Consider the following 14,531-nt stretch of genomic DNA (forward strand, 5'->3'; position numbering starts at 1 on the left):
GAAGTGGGAGCTCTTTTTTTCGAGGCGGGGGTGTTCAGAGCGCTGTAACTCTAGTTTGACTGAATATTTTTAGCTGAAATTTTTTATTTATACTGTCCGAATATGTGTTAATAAATGATAAAAAACTCGAAGCTCTAAATATTTACTGGTCGTAGAAAAAAAATCCTAAAATATCCCTAAAAAACAGGCCGTCACATAGGAAGACCCCCTTAAGCGACTGTGCGTCGTGCCAATCAGGCGCGAGTTTTTGTGTCATGTCGAATCAATCCGTATTAATGATTGACAATTGAACAAGCTGTTATTGCGAGCAAAGGCTTTCATCCTCGACTCGTCGAGCTGGTCAAGTAAATAAATGAACCCGAAATGATTTGTTATTTTCAAAGAACAGTTGTCGTCCACTCCCTCGATTTTCTCTTTAACGTATTTTTACGCCTGCTGCTCTTGTGGCAGAATAATTTGGCTCCGAGCTACGGAAAAGCTAGAGCCATGGCAAAAAAAAACACAAAATAATGGCAAAGAGGCAAGAATGCCATTTAATTGAAAAGTGATTGTCGGAGCAACCAGCATTGAGTTTTTTCCCCTGTCGCCGGGCGATGCAGAATTTGCAATGCAAACGGCTTAGAATGAACTTGATGTTCTGGCCGCCTTTGATGCTTTCGATTTTTTTTTGCTTTTTGTTGCTGCTGCGGTCGCATGAGGACCGATGGTACCGGAAAAAAGTAGAACATTTTTTCCTAAATTGTGACCAATTTGGGTACGAAACACTCAGAGAACTCATAAGCTTTGATCGGAAGGTAAGTAAATATAGGTGACCACTTGAAAATCATATTACAAATTGTATTTCTACCTTTTACTCTTTTAAAATGCAATCAAAGGATATACTTTTACATTGTGGTTTTATGTCTATAAGTCTTTATTGAATTCGATGACTTTGGAATGCATTTGTAAACGGTTAGTATTTGGTTCAGTGTAATAGCTGAGCTTCAGCTGTGGGCCGCTTGAGTGAATGCTGAAAGGAATGAAATTAAAAGACGGCAAAAACGTGAAGAGCGATAGAACTGAGAGAAAAACTTATCATTTTTATTATCCTGCAGCTGCGCATATTTATAACTGCTCATCCCTGTCTCTTTCGCACTAGCATGGACCATTTAAGGCTGCCATCTCTTTCTTGCCGGCATCATCGGTGGCCTTTGTGTGGCTCGAAAAAGAGTTGGGAATTGAAGGTAAATTAGTGTTATTAAAATGGCTGCACAAAAATAATTGCGCAACTAAATGAAAATTTTAATGAAAATTCTTTGGTTTCTTCGCAGCGTTGTACCTGTGCTTTTCCACTTTTCCGCTGCGATTCCATTTGCCCCTGCTTTCAGTTATTAGTTGCATTGTTTTCGCAGTTGATGTCCGTGCAATTAGCATAATGAAACCATCTGCAAGGCCGGGATATTTAAGCAAGAGAGGAAAAACCCTAGAAGAAAGCATCGCATTTCCCGGCTAAGGCCGGTAATGAAGTGCGTGAGAGGCGGAAAAGCCAGATTGGAGCGAAGCAATAACGCCACAATTGAGTTATGTTCGCATCACATCAATTATGCTGCCACCGGCATAATCCTTCAAAACTCATTGCTCTTATCGCGGCCATTGAAATGCCACCGGCCATAGATCAACCTTATCAGCGCAGCCAAAGCATTTTCCTGCGCCAAATAAATTCCAGCAGTTTATTATTCTAATTCGCATGCCGAATTCCGGCAGAAAAAGAACGCCAGGCACGTCACCACCTTGTGCACACAGTCAGCCACCCAAAGCCACCTGGAGCCACCCAGCAAGCTACCCGATAAAATGCTCCAACCACCAGTGCCACCCGATCCAGCCAAACCACCCAAACCACCCACTGTCAGCCAACCGATACGGGGAAAAAGGAGTTGTGCGAGTGCCAAACGAAATCAAATCAAAAAGTTCACAAAAATGCCAGACCAAACAGAAATTAAGTTATAAAATTTTAAGGACTATGCGCAGTTTAATTTCCAAATGCCATGCCACCACCCACCGCAGAAACCACCCGTCTCGCCCACCGCCCATCGGCCCCAAAGACACACAGGTGGGCGGGGCAAGAGCTCGAGGGCAGGAGCGTATTGTGGTTTTTGTTATGCGCCGATTACCATAAAAACAAGCCAAAGAAAGTTGCGTCCTCCTGCCAGAGCGACGTGGTCGGAAACGGAAATCAAGAAAACAAAAAGAATGAGCCCAAATGAAGTCAAACCTGTGAGCCCGCTCCTTGAGTTAATAAAGTTAGTTGCGTTTGGCTTGACGGCGAAAGTTTTGAGTTATAAGCGCGCAAATTATGGCTTACAACAAAGCCAAAGGCAGCCAGCCAGTCAGCCAGCCAGCCAGCCAAGAAGCAAGGCAGCAAAACAGCGGCAGCGGCTGCAAAAAACATCCCCACAATGCCGAACAAAGGAAAACAATTAACATGACGAAGACACATAAAATTTCCACTTCCACTTCCAGCCAGCGAGCTTTCCCTCTAGTTGGGTGCGTCGAATTAGCAGTTGTATTTGCTGGCTCGAAATGTGCGTCAATCACGTGATGGGAGTCGCCCCTCCAAGCCCCCAATCCTTCAAGCCCACGGAAAATCCACTTACACTACCCCCCGAAAATTCGTCTCTTGTCTGCGTCTTGTTGTTTTGTTAATTTTAATACATGTACTTTTTATCGCTCGGCATTCCGCGGCAAGCTGCTGGCTGAAATTAAGCCATTTGTTAGCTGTATCTGTGGCTTAGCTTTTCGGCAATTCCGCCCAGTCCTTTCCCAGGACCCACCCCACTAATCCTGGCAAACGGAGGCTATCAATGCCACGGGCTACAGGTCACAGCACATCACAGTTATTTTCGTGCAAATGGCATATTTTTTATGGCTTGTCGCTGGCTTCTTGTTTCTCGTGTTGTAATTAGACAAAATTGTTGACTGCCACGACTCCGCCCAGTGCCCCGCCCCCTCGAAAAGGTAACCCCCTTTCCCCCCTTCTACCACAAACTCGTGGTTGTTCATTCAGTCCTTAATTCCGGCACTCATGTCTGAGTATCGCGCCACTGTTGTCCTGCTGCTGGAGGTGTGTTCGACACTTGGCGTGTCGGGGTAGCGAAAATATTATTCCCAAACAGTGACCACTCATCGGGGATGGCACTGAGAAAAAAAGTCTAACACCCTAAACACTTTTTAAAGTCAAAAGTGGAGCTTTGAAAACAATATTTTTGTATTGCTAAAGAATGCAATGCGATTTCTATTAATATTTTTATAATAACGAAATTTTCACAAAGCACAAAAGTCTAATTAGATTGTTTATAAAACAAGCATCAAATTATTTACTGTGCTTGGAACACAGGGATGATCTTTGGGCAAAATAAGTTTATTGGTGTTTTATTGTGATTATTCAGAGCATGCATGTTTATAAAAAAGCATTCCAAAAGGTATAATTATGCAGCAAGCACGTATCACGAATCGCGGCCGAACTACCAGATTTCGGGAGGATAGCCTGGATGACCACCTTAAAAACGGGTTAGTAGGTGAAATCAAAATATCTTTAATCGCCAACTTGTTCGTTCTAAACTTTAAAAGGTGTCGCTAAAGAATACTGTGTAATTTCCCACAGTTAATAAGCTGATAACGAAATTCAACACTCATCACAAAACCAATAATCTGGTTGTTTTTGTCTAACACTTATCAAATTATTCACATGGGCTTGATCTTTGGTTAAGAGTTCATTTTGGTTTTATTGTGAGTACTCAGAGTATGTTTGTTTACAAGAATTTGAAAATGTATTAGAATGTAGTAAGCACTAGTAACAAGACACGGCCAAACAACTACCAGATTTCCCGGCAGCGACCGCGGTGGTCGGGCAGATAACCCGGCTGGCAGGGAAAGTCGATCATGGCCACCTCCATGATTTTCTCGGTGACGGGCTGCCCGGCGATTGGCTGAACTGTCGAGGATTCGTAGGCCTCCAGCACCTGCTGCTCATCCAGCTCGACGCACTGGTTGGGCTTTCCCATGGTTTTCACGTTGTTGGGGCAGTCGATCCGCTTGAGGCAGTACTTGAGGCAGGGTCGTGGAACGGGCACCTGGGTGAGTTTCTTTTTGCAGATGAAGTGCGCCTCGCAGCCCTCGTCGACGGCGGGTATGTTGTTGTTGATGAAGAACGGACGACGCGGTTCCTCCGTTGTTGTTGTAGTTGTTGTTGTAGTGGTGGAATCGCGGTGGAAAATCCTGCCGAGAAGTCCGCCCCGCACAGCGGTGACCAGCAGAGCGGCCAGTAAGGCCACCAGGAACGCTTTCATCGCAACTTGTTTGCTCTGCGACTGTCGTTTGTTGACTACGAAGCGTCGCAAGTTTTCAAGAGCGGCAATCGTCCACTCGATAACCTCTGACCCCTGAAACGCGGCGGGGAGATAAACAGACTGCCCGCATACATGTGTGCACGCCTATAAATCCAGACTGTTTTTCTTCCATTTCTGGTTGGCTTTAAATTGGTTTATCGCCAAATTGAATTGCATTCGAGGTGAGCGCGGCGGGCGGCACACGCACATTTTGGCAAATTTGACACAGGAATTGAATTATCTGCATTCTGTGAACCGCAAAATTGTATAAATAAACATTAGTCAATTCGGTATTTCGTACATGCGCTCGCATAATTTCGACCTGCCATGGGAAAGCCGAGGGCGAGCCAAAAACTGCCAGTTTAATCTAATAGAAAATAACCAGGGCAGGAAACACGCTCCAAAATCGACACGAATGTCCAACGATAATGTCGATGAGCTGCTGATTTGTAAATTGCGCTTTAAACGGATTTAGTTCATAACAATTATTTAGAAGAGACTCGCTCGGAACGCGTTCTCTTCCGACAAGGTCGATAATTGTTTTAGATTGCACTGCAATTTTTAAACAACATGTAATGAAAAATAAAAGTAGCATTTGGATTTCTGTTAGGGACGGTGCATATATTTCATCGATTTTCGTCTTGTTATTACATTTATATTGTAGGCGCAAAGTGTGAACATTATACCATGCACTAAATAAATGTTAAATAACAATTTGAAAGTTAATACGTTATCTTAGATGATCTTAACTCCACGACAACATACTTATGGTTATTTAAGAAAATGACCACACAATATCTTAAATTATTTTGTTGTCATGGCGAAGCATTTCAATTTATGACCACTATTGTTTCGAAACGTGCTTATTTGCTTGCTTAAACATTTGACAAGCTCAATCATCACGTTAAGCACTTGTTTATTTACTAATTAAGCTTACCGAAATTCAAGCTTAAGCTGCATTCCCTGACAAAGGATAACTAATGCATCCAAAAACAGGAGTATAGCCGCCTTTCACCAGTTGAACAATGGCGGTTGTTTGTTATTCAGCACGGCTTTGCCAAGAGCCTCCAATCGAGGTGCAGCCACTGCCGACATATTACGGCCTGTCACAGGAACATGGACGACACGTCGAGCACATCAGATACCGCTGGTCATTGGAAACACGGCATCCGCTTTCCCCTCGATAGGCAACAAAAGCTGGTTGAGCTCCTGGCATTCCAAGGACCAAGGACTCCGCAAATGGAGCGTAATGAAGCAGCTCATTGGCATCGTGGGCGGCGGTCCTTTGAAGTCCTGCAGCTGGCTGCAAACTATTTGAATAATTGATATTAATCGCTGCCAAGAGCTGTCAAAATTAATTTGTGATGTGTTTCCAAAGCCAGATTATTGATGATGATTATGGCCGGGCGGCCTAATGAAGGCATCGGCTAATGGAAGTGCTTGGTCCGACAATTGAGCCATTTGACAGACGCGCTGAGTAGTTGTGTCTAGTTTTCTCCGATTGTCCTTCCGCAGCGGCATTAATTACCACAAGAATCGAGAAACTGATTCTCTTGGGATGCGGCAAACTTCGACTGTCCAAAGTCCTTCGGCTGATGCTGAATGGGAAATCGCTTAATATGTATTAACATTTATTGCCGGGCAAACTTTCGGAGCGAGAGAGAAAAAGACTGCTAAGACAACAGCCGGCCGGAAATTGCCAAATACTGATACTTCCGCCGGAAATAGGTTCAATTCTTGTTGCCGGAGGTGACTGCCTGCCCTCCTTCCATTCGAGTAAATTAAGTTAAGGTCGCTGGCTGGTGGTCGGTGGCCCAATCGGTCGATCGAACATGAAGGACAACGCCTTCCCGGCGCCTCGCACTCGTTTATCACTGGAAACACATTTCACATTCGTCGTAAAGGCGGCTTAATTGCCGCCCACTCCCCGGCTCACAGCACTCTGCACAATAAACAGATTATAATCTGGCTAAAACTATCAATTTCAAGCCAAACAGAGTCGAATATCTCAATCGTTCAAGTCCCGGCAACGAGAAAAAAAAAGGAGAAAGGCGACAAAAAACAAATGAAAATGCTTTACAACATAAAAACAAACTGGAGGACGGGACGAAATCTGGGGGCTGCTGGGGCGACAGAAACGATGTGTTAACACTTGGGAGGACGAACGAGCAGTGCCACCGAATGAACAGAGAGACGGAGCCGAAATCCTTCGATAGGTTCTCGGGGTCCTGCGACGACTGTGCGTCCTCCTAGATTTACGCACACTTAAGCAGCGTTTACCCAGTCCTCCAACTTCAAATAGTCGTATAAATTGTTCGGCAGGCGCAACTGTAGCCCGGTCTTTTTGTTTTCAGCTCCTCTTTGTCTTTGGCTTTTGGTTCAACTGTTCTGTCCGGACGGAGTTTCGTGGAGGGGGTAAAGGGATTGGGGGAGGGGCACTTCCGGGGCGTGAATGAAGTGCCATGTTCTCACGCTCACGCATTTGCCAAGTGCCTGGCGGCCCACATGTCGTATGAGTTTTATGTCCCTCTGTTTATATGACTGTCTCTGTGCGCTCAATCGTTTCTAAGACACATTTATTTGCCGAGCTGCTGCTGCTGCTGCTGCTCTTCTTCTTTGCCTTTTCGTTGCTCTTGCTTTTGTTGGTTTAACAAATAAAATTAGTGCTATAAACATTCGTTTTCCAATGCCTTTCTACGTGGCCTCACAGTAATGCTGTTGCCAAAAGGGAACTAAATTAAAGCTTTTCCCAAAAACATGCTAGTTAACATATGTTTTACCAGAATCTTTTTGGGTTATAACTTTCCTCTCACTTTAATGACTTGAAACCCTTCTAGCTGCGCCACTGATGTCTTCCTCATATTTGTTTACACAATCGCAACTCTTTGCCACTTCATAAGGTCTTTTTCTGTGCTTCTGAACCACCCACTTCCTTTGGGGATTTATTGCCACAGCGAATCTGTTGGTATCGCCAGGGGTCAGGGGTCAGAGGAGCAGAATCACAGAATCGCAGAGGAGAAGAATCGCTGAGGAGCAGAATCGTGGAGGGAATGCCAGACGAGGACCGAGCTTGTATCCCATTTCCGGCTGATGACTCGGATGTTTGTTTTAGCGGCGGCATTCCACTGCGCTGCAGCTTCATCCGAGCCACTGCCACATGGCGGCAATATTTGCACTGCCGATTCGGTTCAAGCTGGAAGAAATATCTATTAAATTTATTTTATATGTGCGGCATATCGAAACAAATGCATTTTGCGCACAAATAGCCAGGGGGCGACATAAAACACAACAAAAGATGCTCAAAAGGTAAACACAAAGATAAACAGACAAAACATTGGAGGAGGAAAATTCGGGTGTGGACTAAGCGATATCGTACGAAAAGTTTGTCTTTATGTCTTCATTTTATGACATGATTATTGTAATTATGAAATGCATGCAAGTTTATGGAATTTCGAATGCTGAGTTGTCAGATAATGAGTTTCATTGCTATATGTTTATTATTATAGCATACTAAAAATATGTTTGAAATTTTGAAGTGTGGTTTGAAGTATGTCCTAATTTGTTTAAATTGAGCTGTGTTCAGCTGTTTAAATATTTTAAAAAGTGTATGTTGACCCAAAACCAAACGTTTAATTTGAGCTTAGTAAAAGCTCAAGGAAACCATTAAATTTTTATCTTCACCTTTTGTTTGAAATTAAAGTTGTGGGGGTATATGCCCAAATCAAACCGTATTCCCTTCAGATACCTGACAGTTTGTCTTCTTGATGACAATAAGTGGGCCCATTTCTCGGTTCACTTTCCTCGAAAAATAAGAACACGTGTCGCAGGACCCATCCACGGTGCCTTTAATGGGATATTTTTTTTTGGGGTGCTATTGGCTTTTGGCCCGAAGGCTAGACTTTTTCTGTCTATAGCCATGACAAAGAGGCTCTTTGTTGGCCATTAAAATGGCCAACTCCCGGGCAGCGATATTTATGATAGGATCAGTACATGTAGGACCAGTGGTGTGTGTGATTATATAATTTCAATTTCAACTACCAGGGAATAGGGCAGTCAGGCACATAATTATAATTCGATGTCGGACAGCCACTAAATTGCAGAATTCTCGCTTAGCAAACACAGAAACAAATTGCTGCGAATAAATTTTATTATTATCGCAATTGAATTGAATTTGCGATAAACGTAGGAATAATTCGCATGTTGCACATGACCGCAGGAGCGGTGGGGAATCGATACGGATTTGGATGGCCAGTCGGCTCTCGAAATCTCAGCCAGCAGGTCGTTTTGGCCAGCAGGTTGGAAGGTTTGGGCAACGGAATGGAATCGAAGTGGATGTGGGAGCGGGAGCGGGGGAATCGGGATCCGTAGCATGTTCCTGTGTGTTGTAATCCTTGCCAAAGCGATTATAGTTTTTGTTTGAATTTTGAATGTGCACACGGGAGCGAACGGAGCAGGCCGATCTGCAGTATTTACACTGATGCACTTTAGCCGCATTTTAATTGGACGCTAACTGCCACTCCTGCCCACATTTGGCCGATTAGCGCGGAAAATGGAGTCCGCAGTTACTCTATTTCCAATTCGAATGCAAATTTTGCTGGTCGGCGGGAGAGCGATAACAATGGTTTTTGGTTTATGCCCGCGCCCGCTAATTTCGCTGCCATGCGGTAAATGGTAATAAGCGCATTTTCGCAGTTTGCCGGAATGGCCGTGAACTAAGCGAGCTGATTGTTATTTATTTTAGTTTTTGCCACGGTCATTTGCTCTATAATTTGTCACTGCAGGCGGGCAATAAAGTCCGCTTTAGATTTATAGGGCCGAGAGCAAACAAATTGGTGTGTTATTCATGGACCTTGGACTGAGTTGTTTTCGCTGGCTTAAAAGCTAATTACATTTTATTTGTGCAAATATTTGAGCCCCGCTCATTAGGCAAGGAGCTTCACACCAGCTAACTTTAGCAAACCTCCTCCCCTCCCACTTTCTACTTTCTGCTTTCCTTTCCGCTTTTCCCGCCCTTCACACTTGCCCGCATTCATGTAAAAATCGAGCGGTCATTCAGCGCTCAGCCTCACTTGAGTTCAATTAAAACCGCACTTGTACTTGTTTGCATAACAAACACACTCAGCGCACTCGACACACTCGGCCAACTGGCCAAGTAACCGCATGGCCGGGGCCACGCCCTCTTTTCCCGCCTTCTCGTCCTGCCTCCTTGTTCGTCCATCGGACGGCCATAATGCAAAACGAACGGAGTCAAAGGCCCGACGCAGTCATTGTTGGCCATTGTTTAACAATTAACCGCAAATTGAATGCAATTAAATAAATAACGGTGTTGAACCTTTGTGCAAACGATGTACCCACGTGTTCGCGTCGCCGAAGTCGCTCCTCCGTCCTTTGTCCTGCCGCATATATGCCCACTATATAGTATAGAGTATCCCTCCTTCTCTGTTTGTATATCTGTGTGTGTGTGTGCTTCATTGCCAGGCCAACGGTGAGCGTAGTGCAAACACACGCACCAACACACACCCCTCTCTTCTCCTCGCTGGTCAGCGTATGTGCGTTGTACAAATGAAATGAAATATTACGTATACGTCACGTCGGTCCATTGGCCAGCAAACAAACACACACTCGCACAATGGAATGGCCATCGAGCCGAAGTTGGCTGCACGGTTGCGTATTTGCCAAAGTTATTGTTGTACTCGATCCGAGCCGCGTCTCCTCCTATTTTCTTTATCGGGGAGTACGCATATGGAATATGGCTAAAGGTTTTACATTAAACACCACTTCCGATTGCACTTACTGGTTTGGGATAATATAATATTAATTTTTATTATAAGGGGATAACCTATTACCTAGTACCTATTTGTTTTTATAGAAGTTCCACAGGGTTTCTAATTTCAAAGACAAAAATTTATAGTGAAAAGTTTTGTACTATAAAATAATTTAATAAAATGATCCAAAACAAATGTTTATTTTATTGATTTATGAGGTCTTATAGCCAGTAGCTTTAAAACACCTTAAATATATTATGCAATTAAGAGCACGTTTCCCACTATGAAAAAACCAAAGCCATTGCCATTAATCATGTCAAAAATGGGACAACTATTTTAAAAATCAAAACCCATAAATTTCTATATCTAATAATTAGACATGATTAGCTCTAAAAACCATAAACTCAACATGTCATAAGTATGTCATTTCTGCTGGAGGTCATGAATTTCCCATTAGTCGTTATAGCGGTTACCCACTGCCAGTTTTTCAGTGTATAACAATTTATTGCAACTGCAGGCGGCGTCGACAAGGGGAAACAAGGGGCTCGAAAACGCAGCCAATTAATCGCAGCACCCTGCAGTTGCAGTTGAGCCGATAAAAAGCCACGACTCGAGCGCACTTAAAGCGCATAAATGAGTAGTTAAAAGATTGCCACACACTTTGCATTGATTGATGGATTTGCTTTGTTCGCATTGAGGCCATTCGAGTGCCAAGAGTCGATTGTTAAAGTTTTGCTTTAGGACCATTCAAGGACCCCCTAAGGACGAGGGGAAAGATACAGAGGGCCAGTGGGGTTGACTGCCCAATTTGACACTTTTTATTGAGCTGTTTTGTTTTGCGATCGGTGGAAAAAATTTCAATTTGCTATCCAGACGGACGAACGGACGAACGGGTTGCCAGGGACATGTGCACGCAATCTAAAACTTGTATGACAACAGCACTGCACCCATTGCTTGTGTTTCAATTTGGCCCTCCCGCCACGCTGATTGTCTATTTGCCAGGACCACATCCGAGCTAAAAAAAAAATAAACTAAAAACTAAAAAAGAACTAGCTCTATTGAAGGCAGAGAGCTGTTTTGCAACAGCAAACAGGACTCACCGCGAAGCGAGTATGAAACACGAAGCGAAACGCAAATGTTAAATGTCAGTAAGACATGCAAAGATACTGTCACACATTGCGGCGTGTTTGATAGCGGTGGCGGAAAGGATAATGCAGGGCTCCATTATATTTGGGGCCTCGTCGCATTGATTGACTTTCGCAGGTCGGTACGTAGTCCTTTTGAATCTCGACCCGATGTCCGGGCGGCGGCGGTGGAAAAGGACATGCGCTGCATCGCCTCGTGTGTTATGACAATTTATTGCCTGGTGTTTGACGAAATTGAATAGCCCGGCGCTGGATATTGTTGGCTGGATATACTGGCGTCGCACGACGGCGATGGTGATGGTGATGGAAATTGGAAATTGAAAATTGTTTGCAGCAAATGGAGTGGCAGCAAAAAGCCCTAAAAGGACTTTGCCAACAATGGTATAATTGAATTGCCTGCCATTAAGCCACATCGCACCTTCGGCCGTTTGGCCGTTTTCGCCAATACAAATGTGGACTACGACTACGACGACGTCGGCTGCTCACTTGTTTAATGATTTCTGAATCCGGGGCAAATTTAAATTTGCCTTTAAACTGTCAACATGACCAATCCACGTCTTTTGTTCTCAGCCAGGTCCTTCCTTATTCATGCGAAACTTTTGCATTTCGACAAACAAGAAGTCAAATTGAAAAGTTTTTATTTTGTCAACAGCAGAGGAGGGAAAAAAAATGAAATTAGAAGCCGCGACTGCGAAAGTGAAACAAAGTTGGGGAACGCGCACCAATTGCCGAGTTGTGTTTCCAACTCGAGCAGAACAAATAGCGACCAAAACTGGGGGACACATAACATTTAAACTTTATGTCGAGATGTGGTCCAATTTAAATTTGAAGCTTTCGCTGAGTGGATTACCGCCAAATTGTGAAATATCGATTGGCAATTAGTTTTGCACTATCTACATTATCCCTATGACATCCTGGGAGGCAGCGCAGAAATGATGGCCAAGACAGACGCAGATAAACTGCAGCCCGGGAGCTAATTATTATTCTTAATTATCCACGGATGGGTTGCCGGGCCAAGGAAGCTCCATAGAAAAGTGCCCTGTCCAGTCCTTTTTCTTTGGCTTTGCTTTTGCTCCTTGGCGGGGCAATTATGCAAACGCTGAGCCCGACAAAACAACACAGAACAACGCAAAATAACGCAAAACAAAACAGCGCCGAGATAAGGGGAGCTTTCTTTTTCGGCTCGGCTTTCGCGCTCGTTAATTGTAATTGAAGTTTGTAATTAAAAAGTTTATACGAAGCGCGGAGTCATTAAAACGAAATGATGCCGGCTAATACAACTACTGGCGAGATTCTATTGCTTTGAAACTGGAACTGCCCGGTTCAGGTAGCATTAATTTTGATTTAAATGGTGTGTAAACGCTTTTAAACTTCCGAGATTTGTGCGCCACCGTCTACTGGCACTTTATTTGGCCGCAATTGAGTTATTGGCCTCATTAGCGCCGGCTTTCTGCTTAGGGATGCAGCCCGAAAGCGGATCCGGTTCGACTAATTACCACTCTGATGAATGGTCGGGCAGGGGCACGTGGCCGCAGATCCTTCGGCAGGACTGTCGGGTTGTTAGCCCCACCTTGTCAGCCAATCAAAGTGGGTAAACACCACACACACCACACACCCGCACACTCACACTCGTACCCACACCCACACGCACTCGTAGGCACACAAAAACGACGAGCAAACGACCTCAACCTAATCATGAATAATGTGCCACATATTCACACAATAAAATCAAGAAAAAGGCAACACAAATATCATAACAAGCAGTCTGCCAGGCGCATTCTCCGCCACCCCTCGAATTTTCAGGCGATCCTATCACCCAGAATGTGACACAGGCCACGCGCTAAGGCGACCAAAGTAGGGGGTGGTGCACTGAGAAAAATTACAACCCATTTTGACATTCAAAACAAAAAAACTTGTAGAAGGGTGTTACCAAAGATTAATACAGAGATAAGTAAGATAAAAGTAAACAAATTAACATGAAATCAGCCAATAAGCTTAAGATCATTTTAATCAATTTAATTTCAGAAGGCGCCATTCCATTTCTTTCAGTGCACTCGGCTTGGCTCGCGTATTAAATATGCGTGTCATGTCTATTTATTTAGCTTTGTTGTCACCTTCGGCCATGTTGACTTTTCAATCTCGCCGAACACTCGACGGCGGGGAAAGCGGCGCAAACACGAGCGGCAGGTCCAATCTGGCTGATGTTGAGGACATATTTCGAACACGGCCCAGATCCCCGTGGCTCGACTTGATTGAATGGGCCTAGACGACGGCCAGACATCTAAAGTGCACACACATGACTTGCCGAGCTAGATGCGCTCCCCTGGAGCTCATGAGAAAATATTTTTAAGCCCACAGCCGGCTGCTTAATCAGCATTTGTCAAATGAAAAACCTTTCACCAGTTCTTGGCTTGACTCTCTCTCTCTCTGTCGGTTTCTGGCCAAAATGACAATGACATTGCAGAGGCTGGCAAATGGCTTTCTCTTTGTGGATATTAGTCTGTGTGTGCTGCTGCCGCTTCCTAACAATGACACCAAAATGCCTGGCATTATGCGGGCTGGTGGCTGCATTGAGTCTACCGTCAACTGTTTCACTTGACAAATTTGAGCAAAAAGTAAAAATGTTCCAGCAAGCAGCAGACAAACGAGAGAGTCAGTGTGTGTCTCTGTTTGTGTGTTTTTGTGGGGGGAAGGGTGGAAAGTGGTGGAAAAGGGGGCTTTTCCGGGGGGTTTGGCAGGTGAATCAACCACCTGGGAGAGCAAACACACAAAGGCGGCAGCCCGAGTGCTTTGCCCAATGCGAAGCTGGCAAATTTCCATAAATCATATTAACCCACATTTGACATTACCCGCTTTCACCGCCTCGTTTCCCCTCGTTCTCCACATCTTTCCGGTATTGTTTGGCTAAAAGTTTTCATTTTGCACATTTGGCATAGTTTTTCCCTCTGCTCAACTTTATGCAGCTTCCTTTCTTGTGGCTTGCACTTAAAAATTTCCCTTGAAGTTGTCAGCCCGGAAAAAGGTTTTCAGGGCCATCGTTCTCCTAATGAACGTCGAAGCTTTCAGGCTGAAATCGAAGAAAGCAAGTACAGGTAAATAATTTAGGTTGAGTGAATATTGATGTACATTACGTGGAACACAGAATATCTTTCAATTTGCTCAGTCGACTTCGAATTGCATGCATTTTTTATTCTAATTACCAAGAAAAGGAACAAAATACCCAACAGATTCACATGCTCAAGGATTCGGCGGTTTCG

General features: G+C 44.2%; 1 protein-coding gene across 1 annotated transcript; it reads right to left on the reverse strand.

Moving 5' to 3' along the window:
* Positions 1–3,736: 3,736 nt before the first annotated feature.
* Positions 3,737–4,369, reverse strand: LOC108095686. The gene has a single exon (XM_017196857.2). The coding sequence runs from the start codon at positions 4,323–4,325 to the stop codon at positions 3,852–3,854; it is 474 nt and encodes a 157-aa protein (XP_017052346.1). The 5' UTR covers positions 4,326–4,369; the 3' UTR covers positions 3,737–3,851.
* Between the last annotated feature and the right edge of the window lie 10,162 nt (positions 4,370–14,531).

This window comes from Drosophila ficusphila, unplaced genomic scaffold, assembly GCF_018152265.1.
Source record: "Drosophila ficusphila isolate 14025-0441.05 unplaced genomic scaffold, ASM1815226v1 contig_791, whole genome shotgun sequence".
Lineage (NCBI taxonomy): Eukaryota > Metazoa > Arthropoda > Insecta > Diptera > Drosophilidae > Drosophila > Drosophila ficusphila.

What these genes read in the sequence shown, in the direction of transcription:
- LOC108095686 (XM_017196857.2), bottom strand. Translation starts at nt 4,325, where the DNA reads ATGAAAGCGTTCCTGGTGGCCTTACTGGCCGCTCTGCTGGTCACCGCT.